Consider the following 20040-nt stretch of genomic DNA (forward strand, 5'->3'; position numbering starts at 1 on the left):
CAATTTGTGTAAGTTTGGTTTTGCAGACAATCTTTTTTTTAAAAAAAAGAAAATACTCTAAGGAGGTATTGCATTATGCTTTAATCATGATAATTTTATGTTAAACACTCAATTATAAAATCTGATCAGAGTCTGCTCCTTCCTGTTAAAATATTCATGTTATGAACAGCCAATACTCACAGCAAAGACTAGATCTTTAGCCTAACAGATAAAAATAAGTTACAGAGATCTTGTTTGGGTTTGTATGTGAGTTATTCTTTGGCCCTTTTGATGGCAGTATTGGATCTCATGAGCATAACTGACCTTGGCAACAGGTTTGGGTGACCTTGTGCCAAGTCTGCCTAACATAAGAAATGTCCCTTTGCCACAGCCTCTGTGGGTTTGGGGGTTTTTTAATAGATACAATGCTAGCGTGCAGATTTTAGGAAGAGGGATAAAGAGGGGCAACTCCTGAGCCTAGGTAACTGGTTAATAGAAGGTTGGAGAATGAAGAGCTGCTGGGCTGCTGCTCGTGTCCTGCTGCAAGGGAAGCTGACCCCAGCACTTTTTGTAAAGTGGCTGTTTGGAGCTGCCAGTAAGTTCCAAGTTTTTGTTGTGTAAGGGAGCAGTTGTCCAAATAAGCCAGGGGCCTGCTGCCTGCTCGGCTCCTGGCATCTGCCAGGGAGAAATGGGAATGTGGGAGCTCAGTGTGTGACCAGGCATGAAGAGGAGGTGTCTGAGCTAACCCTCACTTAAGTATCTCCTTTTATTGTCTCTTTTCTTGAAATAGAAAGTTTAGAGGAACTCTGCAATGGTTTCTTGGGTGGTGGGGAAATAAAAGCATGTTTAATGCAGTATCTGTGCTTGATGGACATTCGGTTGAATCTCATAACTAATTTGAGTTTGGATACTGCATTATTTCTTTCAGGTTCCAGCTGCCATGTGGCATAGTGTTCTTGAGAGTCAAGACTGAAAATAATTACCTTGTCCCCTCCTGAACATAATACGTGTCACAAAAGGGTCAGAACGCATTTTTCCTCTTACCAGTCTGCATAACACAGGTTTAGGATTGAAATAACTGGTATTGTGCATAGTGGGTTTGTTCTGTAGCTGTAGAATTACATTGCATTAGAAGTTTGCATAGAGTTTTGTTGCTTCTCTGGTTAGTTCCAGAGTTGACAAGGAGGAAATGGTTTGAAGGTGTTTGGAAGAAGAGGAAGAGAGGTTATCAGACCCAATTTAAAGCACAGCTTGCTTGCTGCTATATCTTCACCTAGTCTCAGACACATGTATTCATATCTTCACCCAGCCTTGATATGTACATTCAGATCAGAGAAACAGTCATTGACTCATCATCTGGCAAGTATTAGGAAGTATGTAATGTATGTAGCAAGGATAATACTTTTCTTAAAAATAAACAAGCATGTATGGACTCGAGGTGAACTTGTCTGAACATGAGCAAAGAATTATGGCATAAAACTAAAGGGTTAATCACTGTCTTTTACTGTAAAGCTTAGGTACTGATTTTATCTGTTTTATTAACAGGCTTTTTTTCTTTCTCTCTTTCAAGTAAGAAAATCTAAATCATTTAGCAGGAAAATAAATTAGGATCCACGGTATGTTTTGTGCAGTGCATGTTATTGTAAGGGATACAGCCCTGACCAGACATCTCCAGACATCAAACTGCTGCACGTCTCTGATGTGCTGTTTGATGCACATATTGATGTGCAAGCTGACGACTGACTAATCTCTGATTTCCCTTTCCTAAATTAAAAAATTTAAAAGCTACTGAAAAGCTATTCTCATTACCTCTGATGTTTGCTAATGTCTTAGAGTCTGCTCATAATAAGTCTTAAACAGATTACAAGAGTTTTATGACCACTGTCCACAAAGAATGTCCTGACATTATCAGTGCATTCTGAGATGTGTTTCTTAATACTACGTGTAACCCATGGAGAATCTGATAGAACCTGCACGTTTGCTGTTCTGTGTCTGTTAGGTAGAAACACATTAAGATGAGCTAGGTCTGAGCAGTCTGATAGCATCCAGTGGTACTGCTGGCCAATTTTTAGCATAAAACCATTTATTTCAATACTGTCTGCACGTCTGGAAGGTTCAGGTACTATGCTGGCATTTTTAAAGGAAAGGCAATGCATTTATGCAGTGGACTGACGTTACTGCTTTGTGTTGGATATCTTAAGGGTCAAGTATCTCAGACCCACAATTTGAAAAGGTGGAGTTGGGATTTTTATGTTTTCCAATTTAACTCTGAAATTAAAAAGTTCTGTCTTTTTATATGCTAACCAGTCTTATATTGCTTGTTACACAGAGTAACTATGTCTTTTAAGGAGTCGACGCTTATTTGCTGTATTATCAAGTCCTGTACTTCAGTTATGATATGCAAGTCCTCCTAGCCTTCATTTCCTTCTCCATTTCGATGGTGCCTTCGCCATGGCAACCACACACACCAAAAAAAGAAAGGAAATGGTTGTGCAATTAAGGTGTATGAAAACTGAACAGTTCAGTATCAAGTTGCTCTGTGTGTATACAGAAACTCCCCACAGCATTCCCAGAGTGGCCAGGGAAGGTGTTGGGAGTTTCTGCAGGTGGGCAGCAGTGTCAGGCTGCTTCCAGTCAAGTAAGTGCACACGAAACAGTTGCCTAACCAGTAGGAAGGTTAACTACAGGCTTTAGCTACCTGTGTAACCCGATGGGAAATAAGCATCACTCCTTAAACTTTATATTATTGTATTTGGAGAAAAGCTACAGGCCAGAGCAGAAATGGAAGAGGATGCATTCTTGTACATAAGATATACAGTTATATGAGAGATAGTTGGAGTAATCAAAATTGTGTATAAAGTGACTTGAATGGATGAACTACATAAATATAAAAATGCCCAGATGTTGGAATCTAAATGCCTAGCTTATGTTTTCAGTTTACCAATGAAAGTTTTGTGCAGCTTGCTGAGACCATTGCATGTGGGCTTGCTATTTTTACACATGAAACACACAGTTATTTGGAGCTTGCTTGGTTTTGAGTGGTTTGCCAGCAGGATCTCACCGTGCTTTGCTTTAATTCCATGTTGGATGTAGAGTGCCTACCAGTCCATCGTGGCTGCAGGGCGCTCAGCGTGGCTCTGGCTCGGCGCTGCCATTAGATGAGGGCACTGATTAAGGTCTAGTCCTCCACACTGCAAAATCGGGACGGGGAGGTATGTTGAGGTTAAAAATGTACTTCTCTCTTCTGCCTCTCTTCCTTCCTGCCTTGTACATGCACACACGCCCCTGCCTCCCATGCCAGCTTGGTCTTGCACAAAAAAGTGGGGAGGTATGTCCTGCTTAGCAGCTCCTCTATTCAGAAGTCTGCCTTAGCATGCAGCACACAGGCAGATTTTTCTCCTCAAAAACAAGCAAACCCACCCACACGTGAGGTGGGTTTTTTTTATTCTGGCTGTGTTATTTTCAAACCATCAGGACAGAGATGAAGGATGGTTTGATTTATTTTTCCCCCAGCTTTTGCAATTGCCTAGCTTTCTTTACTTTGCATCGAGTGAGCGTGCAGTATTTTCACAGCACCCCTCCCTTTTGAGGCAGCTTATTTTCTTAAAATATCAAAGTCCTTTCAGTTCCTTACATGTTTCAGCTTCCTCTGCTCTTTCCCCAGAAGTTCAAAAGTCTTTCAGATCTGCCAGGAAGGGCTCACAACCCTGTACAACCCCTGGGAACCTCCTCACTGGGCTGCTGGCGTTGCAGCTCCCTCCTCTCTCTGGCTTTGGTCGTCTCTGACATCTTCATGACATACTGCTGGGGAGTCATGACCCTCTTCTCATCACAATAGCTTTTTTAATCACATGCTTTTGTCATACGACCTGTGCAGCATTTTATTTACCAGGGGAGATGAGCTCAACTTGGCACATCATTTAAGACATGTCAGAAAATGTCTCTTAAAGACCCCTTCTGAGCCATGACCATATCCTACTGAGCCTGGGGCAGACTGGGGGGCCAGGCAAGTTCAGCACTTTAATTGAGGGGGGAATGTGTGCTCAGGGTAATGCTGTGTTAATTCAAGCCCATCCACTGGATCTCTGTGAGAATCCAAGAAATCCCATTGCCTAAATTCCATTTCTATAGCTGTGATAGGGCAAATTTGTATCCATGTTCTGACACATACCAGCACTGCAAGTGTGCTTGAGAGTTTTGTGCTGTTCCTGGCTTTGTGATGTTAGAAATGAAAGTTACCTTTAACTCCTTTTGGCACCATGTTTTTTAGATTATTCAAATCATTAAACAAGCATATCCATCCTCCTTTGTCTGACAACTTTTCTATGGTCCTGTATGTATTTGAGGTTATTAATTGTAAATAACACTCCAGTCTGAGTTAATTCCCTAGGTAAGTGATAGAGAGATGGAAAATAAAATGCACTGTAATGCAATCCACCATCTTTTTCATTCACTAGTCTTGCAAACTCTGTCCAAAAATGGTATCAAGTTGATCTGGTGAGAGCAAGAAGAGGGGTTTTCATTGCAGTGCAAGTAAAGGATAACAATAACTTAGCTGTATTAATTTTCAAGTTTGATTGGGTGCCTTAAGTTGATGACTTTCCTCCCTGGTTGCATCCATAACACCCTGCAAGAGCTCTGCCTGTTCATTGTCCTGGTGTATCACCACCATGTGTGCTCCTGCCTGCCCTACTACTGGGCTTACTGAAAAAAAAGCAGTTAATTATGTTTGGGGACATGTAAGACCCCCAACAAGTTCTTCTAGCATTTTAAATTTTGGCAGTTAGATTCCATCTAGCAAGTTGCATGGTGTGGCTTTACTCCATGAGGAAAGATAAGGGAGGGACCCAGACCCCCTGTGCCATGGCAGCAGCTGTGTCAGCATGGGGATTGCTGGCGCTGGGACTTTGGGAGCTGGGTGTGTTGAAGATGGGCTTTGCAAAGGAGTTTAATGTTTCGGGGTTTGCTTTAATCATAGGGTATCTTAAGGCTGGTTATCACAGGGATAAACATGCTACTTCAGCTCAGGCAGAGGAGCTTGTATGTACCTAGAGAGCCGGAAAAACCAGCACAGGCTGAGCGCTGTATGGGGCCAGCTTGCCGAGCCGCTGCATCCATCCCACTGGAAGTGAAGAGATTATTATAACCTTACCTAATTCCCCACATCGATTACTGAGCCTGTTCTATCTTAACACCGAAGTCCCCTGTTTTATTTTATTTTTATTTTATTTTTCACAGCTTTAGCAAACACTTTCTGTGACTCTTATCTTCTCCTCACCAGCCTTAACCCAGTGGCGGTTTTTTTGTGGCCAGCTCCACCCTTTTCCACTTAGGGCACCGCCGGTTGTTTGTGTCTAAGCGCCAGTCTTGAAACAGCCTGTTGTGAAGTCGGTTGTGAAGTCGTGTCGGCTGTTTCCTGAAGGCCTTTCTCTCCGTGGGCAGCTGCACTTACAGCAGGAGAGTTAGAATTAACCTCCCTTTGCTCTCAAGAACAAAATACCAGTTTAAGGTTTGAAACTTTTCTTCAGCGGTTGTGGTTTGGTTTAAAAAGGCTGGGTGGGCACATTGATATGTAGATAAGCTGAATTAAGCTCTTTTTTTTCTTTTCTTTTTTTAATATTTAAGATCTATAAACTCTGGTCAAAAATGTGCAGCAGTGAAAATGGCTGAAAGGGTTTCTTGCATGATGCTACAGCTTTTAGACTAACAGCAGCGCTGCTATTATAAATGTGGGAACCTCACATGTGTTTCTAGCTACTTCTCTGCAGAGTGGATACATCAGACTGTTTGGACCTTTACTGTTACTAGTCTTGATGTGAGCATGTGCTTTCTGCTCTTCAAAGATTTGCGATGGTTTGGAGTAGCTGAAGATAACCTGTATGTCATTCTCTTCTATGTGTGTAGAGAAAATAATTTTCTTATTATGGTGTTTTGCCTCTTTTGAGTGTATAAGGACTAAATGGAGAAATAAATGATCAACAGACAAGAAGCAGCATGGAAAGATAGGCAATATACTTACGAGCCTGCATACTTCTTAACAGCCTCAGAGAGCTGCCTACTGATATGAAGGGTTTAATACTAAAATTGTCTAGCAACATTGTTATTATTCTCTCCTATATAGAGATGCTTATATATGTAAAATAGGTTTTTTTTCTTGCAAGTTGGATATTCTAGTTTTTCTGCTTATGTTGACTGAAAAATGCCAGTTGTCCACTGGTACATGCAAGTACAGCTTTGATTCTTAAGAGCCCCGGGTTATACTGTCAGCTCACTCTAAGACTGTCCTCCTGAAAGAAAATGGAAGCACATGAGTCAGAACTGAAGCTTCTAACTTCACTCGTGAGTTTCAGAGAGCCCTTGCAGGTTTAAGTTGAAAGATTTTTGCATCTAAACTGCTGGAGTTTATGATGCATATTTGCAAGATGATTGCAAATGTTTCTGGAGAAGTAATTTTATGATGTCAGAAAGACCTTGACCTAATCATGCAACTAATGACCCTAAGAAGAAAAGCTATGTCTGTTCTGCAGGCTGCAGTACTCTCTAAGGAGGCTGTGTAAGATGGTGTAAAAGAGCTGCCTGGGAGTTTAGAAACGGTGGAGTTTGAGATGGTTTTAGGAACAGGCTGAGCTACCCTGTTTATTTTTACTGGTGAGTTGTGGGGAAACTGCTGCCTCGGTGCAAGGTAGCAGAGTGGCATTTGGAAGCTGGGTAAGATGGAAACAGAGCAGCTGGGCACTGACAGCTCTGGGCAGCCAGGTCAGCAGCTGGCAGGCTTGGCTTTTCAGGGGATGCTTTGGTTTATGGTGTTAGAGGGAAACATTATTTGCGCTGGAGTAACTACTGCCTCAGCTGCCAGTAGTGCCAGGGGCATTAGGAGGCTGCTGCATACCAAGGTCAGGCTATTCACTCAGGTGGCTGTCTGCTGCCAGGTAAATAAAAGCTCTGCTCAACATCCTCTTAGCTGTGTGTCTTTTGGGCAGTGGTATGAAAACTGGGCCCACGACAGCTTTGCCTCCTTTCCAAGAGCTGCCATGGGCCCAGTTTTCACACCATAGACCTTTTCCTATGCAAACTTTCAATAGGATGTTCGAATGGCTGTTTTGGCACAAGAAAGGGGGTATGCTGATGCTTGGCTGGGCAGTTAAGCCCACTGAAGGCAGCAGGATGTTTGTGCAAATGTGAAATGATGCTCAGCCACGTGGGTTATCCAGGAGGCAGCCTTGCTGTAGCAGCAGTGCAGGCACAGGCAGGTTGTTCTGGTCCAGAAGTGGTGTTGATGGGCAGCCATGAGGTGCTGTGCTGATTGACCTGGGATTTGGTCCCTGCTGCAAAAAAAAATCACTGCTCTTATTTATCATCTTACGTCTAAAGTTTTAGTGTTTTAAAATGAAAACCCCACACTTGCCCAAGGAGGTATTTAAATCCCAGAGCTGAAACTTTCTCTTTATTGAGCAATGCTGAGCATACAGCTGAATAACATCATTTTTCATCCATCTGACAGTACATTTTTAACTTTGTCAGCGTTTTCTTGTCAGATACTACATCTGAAATTACTAGTGACCTTTCTACATGAAAAACAACTGCTTTGTGCTGGAGCAGTGTGTTTGTCATCCTTCTGAAAACATCTCTCTCAAGCGTGGCCGTTACTTGGTCACTTGTGGGCAGTTGCAGCAGAATGCCATAGATATGTTACAGTCCTGTGAATGAAAGCAAAATCAAACTGTGTGGCCTCCTGCTGCAGGTAGGTTTCCAGAAGCAGATCCCGAAATCTCAGAGTCCTGCATGGTAGTGGCTTTACAAAATAAGTGCTGTACAGTGAAAGCTCCAATAAATAGCATTCATTTAATAGCTAATATTTAAAGGAAATTGTTCTCCAGAAGGAGGTCATGCCCTTCCCATGAGCCCCTATGAGTTATTGGAGACAGAGGAAGGTTGTGTTATCACATGTGGAGTGGTTATCTAAGGACATACAGATCTGAGTTTTAAAGGTCTGAAGCAGTGAATGAAAAACTATTGAAATATTCATAAGTACGCATGGAGGAATGTGTGTGAGCTCTGTGTGATGCTCAAGACTGGTCTGCTGGAAAAGATTGTTGCACATTGGCATGCTGAGAAATTGCACACTGTGCTTTGTGCACTTCATCCATATCCTCACCTCTGTTTTACAGCTCATCCCAAACCTCCATATTTTCTACTCACCCTACCTATCTTCAATGAATTCTGAAATTATTTCTAAGGAAAGCTGCTTGTCCAGTTTAACAAAATTGTTGATACAACACTGAATCCTCATTTGTAGTAACCTCAGCAAGTGTATAATACACTGCTCTTAGCTTCAGAGAGCAAAACTAAGCTCCGGAGACTGAATATAGCATGACCAGAAAGCAGAATTAAAAGTACAAAAAGAAATAAAGAAAAAAAAATTCCATTAAAAATTGTCTGAAATATATTGCACTACCTTTTTTTCTTCTGTAGAAGTAATATTACTCTTACAGCTTTAAAAAAAATCTGAATATGACTAATAAGGGTTTGCTGTGAATGTTTTTGCAGATCCTTTTTATAGTCCTTGTTGAATTGAAGTGAGAGTGATTTAATATAACGGAGATAACTATTTTTCTCCATCCCCTCCCAAGCAAATGCTTCCATAAATTTTGTGAATTCTGTCTTCCACATGGCCCCTGGGAGGCTACAAATGTGCAGTTTCCTTACATACAGATTGTAAACAAGACTGAAAGAGTATTTCAACCTTGCAGAGTGTGAAATGGCAGAGCTTTCTCGTGGGGGGCCTCTTTCAGGAATATTTGAGGAGTTATTGAGTGTCTTGGAATGACAGAATGTGAAAGTGTATAGCTTGTTGATGAAAAATATTGGCTAGTTGTTGTCTATGTTGATAGATCACAGTAACAGAAGGAGAAAGTGCCGTAAAACTGCAGCCACATGGTGAACCATTAGCAGAAAAGCAAGCTGGTGCTGGGATGGCTGGTGCTTGAAAGTCTGTTTTATGTGTTTTGGGTTTCTTTTTGGGGGCTGGGGGAAGCCTTTTCTAACGCAAGGGATATGATGTGCACAGAGCCAAGGAAGTACCTCTTGCAAGCAGGGTGGTAGAACAGAAAGGTTGGACCTTGGCTCTTCTTTCTGTCCTGTTTGAATACTAAAGCGATTTCTTCTAGTTATGTGAAAAATCCTTATGCCTTATATAGATCACACACATCTGAATTTCATTCAAAACCACTTCAGTTGTAGTGAGAGGTGCTCAGATTCAGGTACTCACCAGCCTCAAGGATTTAAACTGGGCTGTCATGGGTGATGCTCAATCACCTGTTTCATCAGGTTATGATTTTCTGCGTGTCCCCCTTGTTACCCTGAGGTACAACTGGGCCTTAAGCACTCAGTGCTGCACTTGAATTTTCACTGAGAGTTGTGTTTTGAGTATGTAGGAGGCTACTTAGTGCCCAGTGCTCTGCAAATGTGGCTCTGGGCCTCTCAAAATCAATGTCCCAAACCCAGGGAAGTATCTGACCTCAACCTCCTTGCTGCTGTTCTGTGGAAATGATGGCAGTACCCTGCTGTATCTTAAAGGCATGTTTTGAGGATTAGTGAGTTAATGCTTGTGAAGCACTTGGATTTACAGTAATTATCTGCCCAGAGAAAATCTTGTCAGATAAATAATAACTGTCATCTCAACAGAGTATGAGTAGGATGCACAAAAGGCATAGGGCTGCGTGCTGGGCTGTGAGAAGAGGCAAAAATGCTCAATTTTATTTGCTAGTGAGAACTAGCCATGCTGTGCCAAAAGAGGCACAGGGAGAAGATGACCTTGGTATGCTTAAAGATTATTATCTGTGGGCAACAGGGACAAGGGAAGAAACATGCTCTGCATGTCTGACTTAGAGCAGTCTAGACTTGCAGCCACGTTCAGGTTCCAGGCGGGGGACAGTGCTCATCATTTTGTCAGGAAGGGTGGCACTTGTGCTGCCATTGGAACTCAGGCAGTCACAATGCTGATGGCCATCTTCAGAGTTGAATCAGATTGGAGCGGGTTTCATAGTCATCTGTTGATAGATGAAGGATGAGAGTTGGGATATTTTCTTCAAACACTTGCTCTTTTCCACAAATCCTTATTTGCCTTTCTGGCAATTATTTCCCTATAATCACCCCCTATTAGTTCCCCTTAAGGGCTTCCAGTGCTGATCCACCTCCCATACCTCCATTTTTTTTTCTCCCAGTCCCATTTAGATTCCTTTCCTTACTCCATTCCTTGTTTCTTCTTTCCTTTTCCTCCATCTGTTCCCTCCCCTTGCTTGCACAGGTTTTACCTACAGCAGCTGCTAAAGAGAGAAATCTGAATTTGCCTGTGTATCTTCAAGCTAGCGAGAGGTGGTTCAGCTGTTTGGGGTATGCTGTGTGCAGAATCTGGGCTGCACTGAGACATCGGTGTAGCAGAGCACTGCTTAGTCAGTCCATGTGAATTTTTAGAGGCTTTACTTATGGAAATTTGGAAAGTCTCAGGTACACACAATCCTGACATAACCACTCTAAAGAAATGCACGGGGATCTGAAAACTCTATGGAGTACTGAGGTTGTTTTTGAGGGGTCTGGTAGCACTCGCTCTCTTCTAAAGTCAAAACTGTTGATGAACACAGAATTACAGAACCATAGGGGTTGGAAAGGGACCTCAAGAGACCCAGTCCCACCCCCCTGCCAAAGCAGGACAAGTTGCACAGGTAAGCATTGAGATGGGTCGTGAAATCTCCAGAGAAGGAGACTCCAAGACTGTGTCTTGAGGTTGGTAGATTCTGCCCAATGAAGTGGGTGGTTTGGAGGTCTGAATTAAAATTCAGTGAAGAAGTTGCATTTGCCATACAGAACTACTTTCCTTTTTTTTGATTGAGAGCAAGTACTCCGCTAAGGCAGGCAAGCTGAAAGGCACAATCCCATACTGGGAATAGCCTGGAGTTACAATAGGAGTCAGCTGCATGGTGAAGGCACCAGATGTCCTTCTGGAACGAACCAGCAAGAGCCTTCACAATCCACCTCAGCTCGTGTTGCGTGCAGCCTTGTGTACTGCTCGTTCAGACAAAAACTGGACAGTGCTGCCAAGAAATAACAAGAGGGTTAGAAAATATAACCTAGAAGGAAAGCTTGAAGGAACAGAATTTACTCAGCCTGGAAATGTCAGGGCTGAAGTAGGACAGGCGCTTGTGGTGGATAGTGGTTGATCTGCCTATAAACTAGAAGGGAAAGGCTTTGTTAACAGCGTGTAGTATATTAAATTTGATACTGTGAAAACCTTTTATATGATATATTATACAAGAATTTGTTTCCTGGGGTTGTGGACATTTTTTACAAGTGAAGAGGGAAGGGCTTTTTCCTTTTGGGAGAAGGAAAGAAATAGAGGACATGACATCCTGGCATTCCTTCTAGTTTTTGCATATCTGTGATACTACTTGAGCATGGATGAGCTCCAGTTTTCCAATTGTTTAGAACTTTATCAAATTTTGGATTGATTTTCAGAGGGATTACAGAATTTAAAAAATATCCAGCACTAGAAGCAACACATCCTGATCAAATTTCAAGTACCTCTTCCAAAATATGGAGAACCCTTTAATTATTAATAAATAGTGTGAGGAGGTTATCATTTACAAAAAATATTTTTGTAATGTTTTGTCTTGTTCTGGGGAAATAGTTAACCCCCCAAAGATGCCAATACTTAGCATGCAGAGTTTAGGTCAGAGTGTTAAAGTTTGGAGAAGTTATAAGCAGCTAAAAACAAGGTCTAAGAGGAAGTGTCGTGTAGCATGAATAACAGGCAGAGCTGCCAGCCCCACCTATAATAATCTTCCTCTATCAAAGCCAGGTTTCTTGATGATTCTCAACTGTTTCTACAGGCTTTTAGAGAAGATCTGGAATGCCTTATTCAGGAACAAATGAAGAAGGGCAATAACCCCACTGGACTGCTTGCGTTACAACAGATTGCTGAATACATTACAGCGAGCTCTTTCGCTGGGTTTTCCTCCTCTTCACTCAGTAAGTGAATTATACTTATAACTGCATATGCTTTCTCTTCCTTTTTTTATTATCACCAGGGCTTGCTTTGATTAAAAGTTCTGTCAGAGCTTGCTTCAGCTGTGAAGCAGTGCAGATGGTGGCCTTAGCTATCATTTTTAGGCTCCTTTCTCTCAAATTCTCCGATTTGTATAATGATACCCAAAATGTTTGCAGTCGTTGCACTCAGTTATTCAAGAGTTTGTTAATAAATATTTAGCTGAGAGGGATCAAAATGCTGCACCCCTTCACTACTAACAGTTTAGAACATGGGTAAATTGAGATGTGAAATACATCACAACTTTGGCTGTTTATTTTTCTACCCTTGCATATAAATTATGATTTTTTTTCTCAAAGCTAAGAGGGAATAGCCTGGGAAACTGAATCGTTACACAGGCAACTCCCACAGCTAAAAACAGCTCATAGTATGCACTCTAGTTAGAAAGATGTCACTAGGATCTTCCAGTTAACACCCAAGTTCTTCTTTCCAAGTCATGAAGCACTGAAACATTAAAATGGATTTCAGTTCTGTGGGTGGACATCCTATGGGAGCTTACAAGCCTGAAGTACAGTGGCAGCTGTCAGCATTCACTGTCTCTTGAAAATTGATCCCAAAATGGCTCATTGGAGTTCATTTAACAAAGTAAGTGGAAGAGAACAACGGAGTCCCCGAATAATCCTGTCTTTTTGCCTCTGGCTGGTCGGTGAGACTCCAGGTCTAGCTGTTAATCTCTGCTGCATTTGCCCAGGGACTCTGACAGGACAAGTAGGCTGAAAGTGCATGTTCTTTCTGTTGAAAACCAAAATTACTTTTACCTCTGCTAACCTTAACTTCCCCTGTATGCAAAGGCTGTAGCTCTCAAAGGGGTATCCTGTGTTGCTGAAGGGGAGGGGTGTATATGTTTTTGTAGTCACAAGTCAGAGGTGAATTGCTCTTTGTGCTTGCTCTGTTAAGAAGTGAAGTCCTCTGTCCAGCAGTTCGAGAGCTTTTGCACTACTCCTAATTTCTTCATTAAGACTAAATTAAGGTGCTCAGACTGAGACATCTCTTCAAATTAGTTATACTGGTGTCAGAAGTCAGTCAAGAATGTGTTCTCTAGTTTTCAGAGTAGCCCCCGTGTAGGATTTGAATCAGTAGGGCGCTCAAAATCCAAGTGGTACTTAAAGGGAATCTGTATTTCACCTCTCATGTTTGAAAAAAAGATGAAGATTTAGATTCAGGGTATGGTTCCTACCTTCTTAAAGTAACAGACATTTCAGTAAAGACCTTGGAAATCCCAGCAGTTCAATCTAGTAATTGCTGGTACTGCTGTGCTAACAATTTAAGTATACTGCTTCTGGACGGTTGTGGCATAGCTAGAAGTTATTTAATTGTCCATCATCTTTTTTTTAATCTGTTTTTCAGGCCATGGAATGATTACACCCATCAATGATCTACCTGGGATAGATACCTCCTCTTTTGTTAAGGGAGAAAAGCTTACTCGTTGCAAGTTAGCCAGTTTATATAGATTGGCTGACTTGTTTGGGTGGGCACATTTGCCAAATGCCTATATCACAGTAAGTATTTTAGCAAATACAATTTTATTTGGACTCTTACCTATTCATTCCAATTATCTTTCCCCTGAATATGAATTTAAACATAGATCAGTAATCCATTTTCTTCCTCCTTTGCAGGTAAGAGTAAGCAAAGAACATGACCATATTCTAATCATTCCAAGAGGTCTGTCCTTTTCTGAAGCTTCAGCATCTAATTTGGTATGTGATTGACCTGCTGTAATAACCAGCAAGGCTCAACCTGTTTTCTAAAAGACTCTTGTGGCTGCTGCACTGTAATCACGCTGTTATTTGGTTTTTAATATTTACCCACTGGGTGAAAAGCTGATTAACTATTTAGATACTGGTACATCTTTGTCCTCAGCATTTTTTTTTTCAGGTTTAGCATTGCTTTCTGTCATTTTGTCTTCAGCTTCAGCATGGAGCAACAAAGTCTTGTTTTCCTGTCTGATGAAGCTCATCCAATAGCCTCAGTGCAGCAGTAACCTTTATAACCCATCAATATGGTAGTACGTGTGGAACAACTCCGTAGGAGTAGTGTTAGTAGAATCAGCTCTTATCTTTACAATTGGAAAAATAAAGTTGAATAATCTTCCCCAACCCCAAGAGCAGAGGTGGGTGAAGTTACAGATTGGCATTTAAGCAATGTTAACTGCTAAATCATGCATCTTCTGGTGCAGAACTTGCCATATGTTCCTCGTGTCAGTACGTATCAGTGAAGAAGCTACCTCTGGTTGGAAGGGGTAGCAGATTGGGATTGGTAGCATCGCACCGGCAAACACAGAACCTACACACAAACATGGGGACAAGACCTCATATGACCCTGCTGTTTGTTATTTGTTTACCCTGGAATTATCATTTCAGTGCTCTCATGAAATTGAAAACTCCCTCTGTGTTTTATTTTCTTATTGGAAATTTCTCAGATATTGGAAACTTCTGTCAGGGTCTTTTCTTGTTCCATGGCTGGACTTCCAACAACTGTCGTGGTCTTGGACAGCAGAATGGTTTATTGATGTAGAAAGTCACAGCTGTTCTCCTACTATTTTTGGTACTCTACATGGGATGGGGGGTAGTTTGGTACCAAGTAAGAAAAGGAGGGCAGTGTGTAGATAATGGCAGTTACTGCAAGCTTTTTGAATGTTATTCCTGTGTTTGACTTTTCCAGGTTAAGGTAAACATCCTAGGAGATGTAGTTGACCAGGGGAGTACGACTCTAAGTATTGACAATGCAGGATTCAGCCCACACGTGGCCATCTACTCCACACGCCCTGACGTCAGATGTGTAATACACATACATACCCCAGCAACTGCAGCTGTGAGTCTTCCTTCCAGTGTAAAGAGAACTGCAAACTCAGATCAACTTTCTGAATCTGAATCACTGCTTATGGCAATTTTATTTTGGTTTTTAACATCAACTCTGTAAAGGAAGGTGTGAGTTTATCAGTTAAGCAGAGAAGGAAAGCTGGGCCACCACAGTGAAAGGAATAGGAATAAATTGATGCTCGGATAGGATTGTACTCTGGTTGAGGAGACTGTATAGAACATAGTTGACACAGACTCCATTTATAGCATCTTATACCATATAATATGCTGTATACACCATCATTTTCATTATGCAACTCCATTTTTAAGTGGTTGAATTATTAGTTTGGATTAACTTCACTATTTATACGTTAACTATGACTTAAGTTAAAAATTGTTTGTATAATGATGTTAAAATTGTAAGGAGACTTGAAAGAATTCATTTGAGATAGATGAATTCATATTATTTTATGTATAAAAGCACATACATGTATTTCATGACCACAGACAATAAGGAAGGGATAACTTCTTTTAAACTAGCTTTTATTTACAAACATACTAGCTTGAAGTTTATAAATGTGGGAAAGAAGGAAAAAAATATTAATAGGCTTATGCTGCAAATTAAACATGGATAAAATTAACAAAAATTAAAATAGTTGTGATAATTTGTCTTTTCCTATAATTAAACTGTCCCTAGGCTGGGTAGCAGCAGCTCTATCACCCTACTGCAAATTAGACCGGGGTAGAGGGGGGCAGGCATTGTTTCTAAGCTTTCACTATAGGCAGCTTGTCTGTCTTCTAGCAAAGACACAAAGCACAACCTGTGAAGGCTGGGGTGGTTGAGATATGGATTTTAAGAGTTTCTTTTTTTCTCCTAATCATCAGCACTTCACTTTCTTGGAACAGGTTTCATCTATGAAGTGCGGCATCCTTCCTATATCACAAGAGGCTCTGATTCTGGGAGATGTTGCTTATTACAACTACCAGGGATCTCTTGATGAACAGGAAGAGAGAATTCAGCTTCAGAAAGTTCTTGGACCCAGTTGCAAGGTATTCAGCCTGATTCACGCTCTTCATAAACAATTTTCATGTTCTGCGCCAGTTTCTACCATTAAACATTAGTCTCTTCATTTACTAGGTATTAGTCTTGAGAAACCATGGTGTGGTAGCACTAGGAGAGACACTGGAAGAAGCATTCCACTATATTTTCAATGTGCAACTGGCCTGTGAAACACAGGTAAGAGAGAATTTATCTGTATTTCATTTCAAACACTTATGCTGCTGAGTTACAGATTACATCCTGGGTGGGAAGATCTCAAATATTACAAAATATTTGGGGTTGTGGAATCCAGTAATCATACATTAGGTAAAAGTCAGTGAAATTGGAGTAGTCACGACAACATAAAAGGAACAGCACAAAACCTGACTGTATCGCTCTTCCTAGAATGCGTACCGGTGGTGTTATACTCTGAAGGGTACAGGTTTTGTTCCATGCTGTGGAGAGTGAGCTTCATGCAGGGAATCTGTCAGATAATAGAGTCATTGGTACTCACAGCATGTGGAAGTGTGACTTAAGGTCTCTCGACATCCAGCTCGTTTATCCAAGCTGAATGTTGTGACAAGGAAAGAGGCTTCTCCCTGTGATCACAAGATTTGTAAAGCCAAATATATTGAAGGTCTCTGGGGCAGTGGTAGAGGGTAGCGTATTTAAAAATTACTTGAGTCCCAAAACCAGGTGTTTCTGTTTTATCTAACCTTTAACTATGTAGTTGGGTATCTAGGTATTATCTACAACCTGTGGAGAGAGACCACTGAAAATGTCCTCACTGTAACACAGTGAATCCTGTCTTCCCAAGTGGGCATTGGGAGGTGTGAATGGCAGTCTCCCACTCCTTTCCTCCCTTGCCTTGCCATTCATTTTGAGGTTGACCATTCATTCATTTGGAAATGGGTATAAAAATGAAAAAATAAAAATGTAGTGTGCAATTATGAGCATATCTTGTCCTTCTTGTAAGAATCACTTGCTATATATATTTTAATAGTTCTGCACAGAAGAAAACTGGCCTGAGAAACAGCTGCAGCACATGTTTAAGTATGTTTGTCCTGTGAATTCAGAAAAGCAGAGAATCAAAAACATCTTTTCAACAAATGAATTGCTCTTGTTGATGTGTCTAGGTTCATGCATTAGCTGGGGCAGGTGGGATAGACAATCTCCTACTACTGGATCTGCAGAAGTTCAAGCCTACCACACATGCTGTGGCAGCATCAGGAGGAGGAGGAGTTAATATGGCTTCACAACAAAAATGGAAAGTCGGGGAGCAAGAATTTGAAGCGCTCATGCGGATGCTGGACAACCTGGTGAGAGCACGTTGATGGCGCTGTCCATATAGACTCCTGTATAGTTCTGAGACTGTAGGATTAGCTTCTGTAAAGGTCAAAAATGATGGTTTCTGGGTTCTTTGTGAGTTTGAAAAAAATATTATGGAATAGCTTTGATTGTATATGAAATCTCTTCTGCTTCGCTTACACTGATATAACTAAAGTTATCTAAGAGTAATATTCTGTCTTGAGAAGGATTTATAATGTTTTGAACTTAAATTTTGCTCAGCCCATCTCAGAAACCTATTTCCTCTTTAGAGTGGCTTAATAGTTAAAATGTATTTTAATCACACCTAGTAAATAGACCTAGCAGATTCCCTCTCTATTTTGTTACTAACTCTAACCTTAGGAAGTAAGATGGAAATGTATTATTTGTTTGAAATGCCCACTTCACTCCACTGTGAATTCTGGGTCAGCCTTCAGTACAGATAGTGAGGAATGGGGCAGTGTCCTGAACCAGGACGTGCTCTTGTCCAGGACAGATAATTGTCCTCATGAGCTCTATTTAGCTCTTAACATGAGCAGAGGTTCGTTTGATGGTCACAGAGGTGGGAGGCAGGTGAGGTGTGAGTGGGCTCCTGTCCAGCTGCTACTGTGTTGTATTTTAAGTGGGTCTCTCGAATGTTGATAGTATGAATGAATGATGAATGATACAACGAGCCTGTTCTCTGAAGAGCTGAGGACTTGTGCTGCCCTATATATGCTAAACAGAACTTCCATGACTTCTTTGGATACCTTTTACTGAATATTTTTTTTCTTTTAATTTTTTAAACATTTTTTCTTGCTTTCCTCCTCCATAGGGGTACAGAACTGGCTATGCCTACAGGCAACCATTAGTCAGGGAGAAACCCAGGCATAAGAGCGACGTTGAGATCCCAGCCACTGTGACCGCCTTTTCCTTCGAAGATGATACAGTCCCGCTTTCCCCCCTGAAATTCCTGGCACAGAGGCAGCAGAGGGAAAAGACAAGATGGCTGAACTCTCCAAACACATACTTGAAAGTTAACGTGCCTGAGGAGTCCTGGAACGGGGAAACCAGTCCCAGGACTAAGATTACGGTAGGTAGATATTTTTGTCAGTCACTTTGGGGTTTTTGTGCTGCTTGAAAGTGAATTATGCACTGTTTGGATGAGGAAATCTCTAACAGGATTCTCAAATAAGTTTATCAAGCAAATAAAAACAGGTTTTGGGGAGACTTAATGATGGTAGTTGTAAGGCCCCCGCTTTTGAGGAAGGGAGGGGTCAACTCTTTGGAAGAGTAACAGCTTACCATAAAATTTAACAGTGCTGCCCCTTTTGTTACAAGCTCTTCTGATTCCTGAAGTTGGAAACAGTTTTTCTACCATACCTTTTTGTGCTATGAATTTTCCATCAAACACAGTAAGGTTTAAAACCATGTGTGGGCTGTTCGCTCACATGGGAGACAGAAGCTCGAATTCCTCTCTAACTGCCCTTTTCCTCCTGGTGAGCCTGCTGAAAACAGACTTCAAAGAGTCTGTTCGTGCTACTACTTTTAATTACGAATGAGACTTTTCCTCCTCCTTCAGCTTACCAAGATGCTTCTGCTGTGTTTCCAGCCTGGAGAGAGGTGGCACTTTTGGGGCTAGGAAGCATGTTATTTGCTATCAGGCTTCTCCCAGTCGCATGGCACACTGTAAAAGCATCAGCTCCTCCTGCTGGCAGACCAGCAAGTTTCTAGACTTCAGCTTGGGAGGGACATCCTCAGGCACCGATTTTAAAACCCTGCTTTACAAAGGGAATAAAAACTTACAGACAAAATGTGGGGTTGGCGGATGAATTGCTGGCGTGAGCAAGGGCTCTGGAGCTGGTGGACCCGTATGCCAGTTACTAGGAAGCATGAGCCTTTCTAAATGTGACTTCCTTAGTACACAGTACGGCATTCTGCAGTGTTTACAAAAGGCAATTGTGATGATACGTGTTCAAGGCAGCTTAAATCCTCTTGGGCCAGCATACAGACTTGTAAGGAGCTAGGATCATTTTGTGGGCATCATGTGGAATGGAGAATAAATTCAGGAAGTCCTTTCTTTATATCTCTTCTTTAACACTAAGGCAACACTGAGAATTGTTCCTGCCCATCATGGTGGGGGTTTTAGCTGCTTTTTCTTTTTCTTTAAGTGGATGAAAGCTGATGACTCCTCCAAGACCAGCGGAGGAACGCCAATCAAAATTGAAGATCCAAACCAATTTGTTCCTCTAAACACAAACCCAAGTGAAGTGCTGGAAAAGAGAAATAAGGTAAGAGTAGAGTAATGAAGAAAGTTGCAACATTTCCAAATGAAACTGTATGTTCAAGTAATGTTTCACCACAGCAGTAAAATAACATTTTCAAGTGTTCTGAATTCACCCAAGAAGCTTCTTTCACTGTGTGTGTTTATTGGCACTAAAAAGCATGTATTGAAATGTAAGATAAACAGGAGGTCTGTAGATGCTTATGCAATATATATAAATCCTGGGTGCAGTAGTTGGATGAAAGATGAGTATGAACTCTGGAAATGATAGACCGGAAATGGTGATCCCTGCTATTTCAGATTCATTTAGTGGATAATTAGGTGTCAACATGAACCAATTTGCTGTGTGTCATCAGCGTCGTGATTCAGCCTCAGACCGTAGTCTCACTTGGTTCTCTATTAATTCTCCTAGCACTTAAGCTGGTGTTTTTATGGTCCAATCAGCTTCCCAATGTCTGTAAAAAGAAGAAAATGAGATATTATTGTTGGATTGCTCTGTAAACACAAGTATCTCACTGCTTTTCCCTTCCAGCAC

At 41.4% G+C, this 20040-nt stretch overlaps 1 protein-coding gene across 1 annotated transcript in view; it reads left to right on the top strand.

Annotated features, from left to right (window-relative positions):
- The window catches only part of ADD3 (adducin 3), a 97730-nt gene that overhangs the window by 71136 nt on the left and 6554 nt on the right, over positions 1 to 20040 (top strand). Inside the window, exons 4-12 of the mRNA XM_084265024.1 lie at positions 11865 to 12003; positions 13427 to 13578; positions 13696 to 13776; positions 14741 to 14890; positions 15784 to 15927; positions 16016 to 16114; positions 17053 to 17235; positions 18057 to 18314; positions 19393 to 19512. Of these exons, the coding sequence (XP_084121150.1) occupies positions 11865 to 12003; positions 13427 to 13578; positions 13696 to 13776; positions 14741 to 14890; positions 15784 to 15927; positions 16016 to 16114; positions 17053 to 17235; positions 18057 to 18314; positions 19393 to 19512 (1326 nt within the window). The remainder of the gene's footprint in view (positions 1 to 11864; positions 12004 to 13426; positions 13579 to 13695; positions 13777 to 14740; positions 14891 to 15783; positions 15928 to 16015; positions 16115 to 17052; positions 17236 to 18056; positions 18315 to 19392; positions 19513 to 20040) is intronic.

This window comes from Gallinula chloropus (assembly GCF_964237585.1).
Source record: "Gallinula chloropus genome assembly, chromosome: 5".
NCBI classification, from domain to species: domain Eukaryota; kingdom Metazoa; phylum Chordata; class Aves; order Gruiformes; family Rallidae; genus Gallinula; species Gallinula chloropus.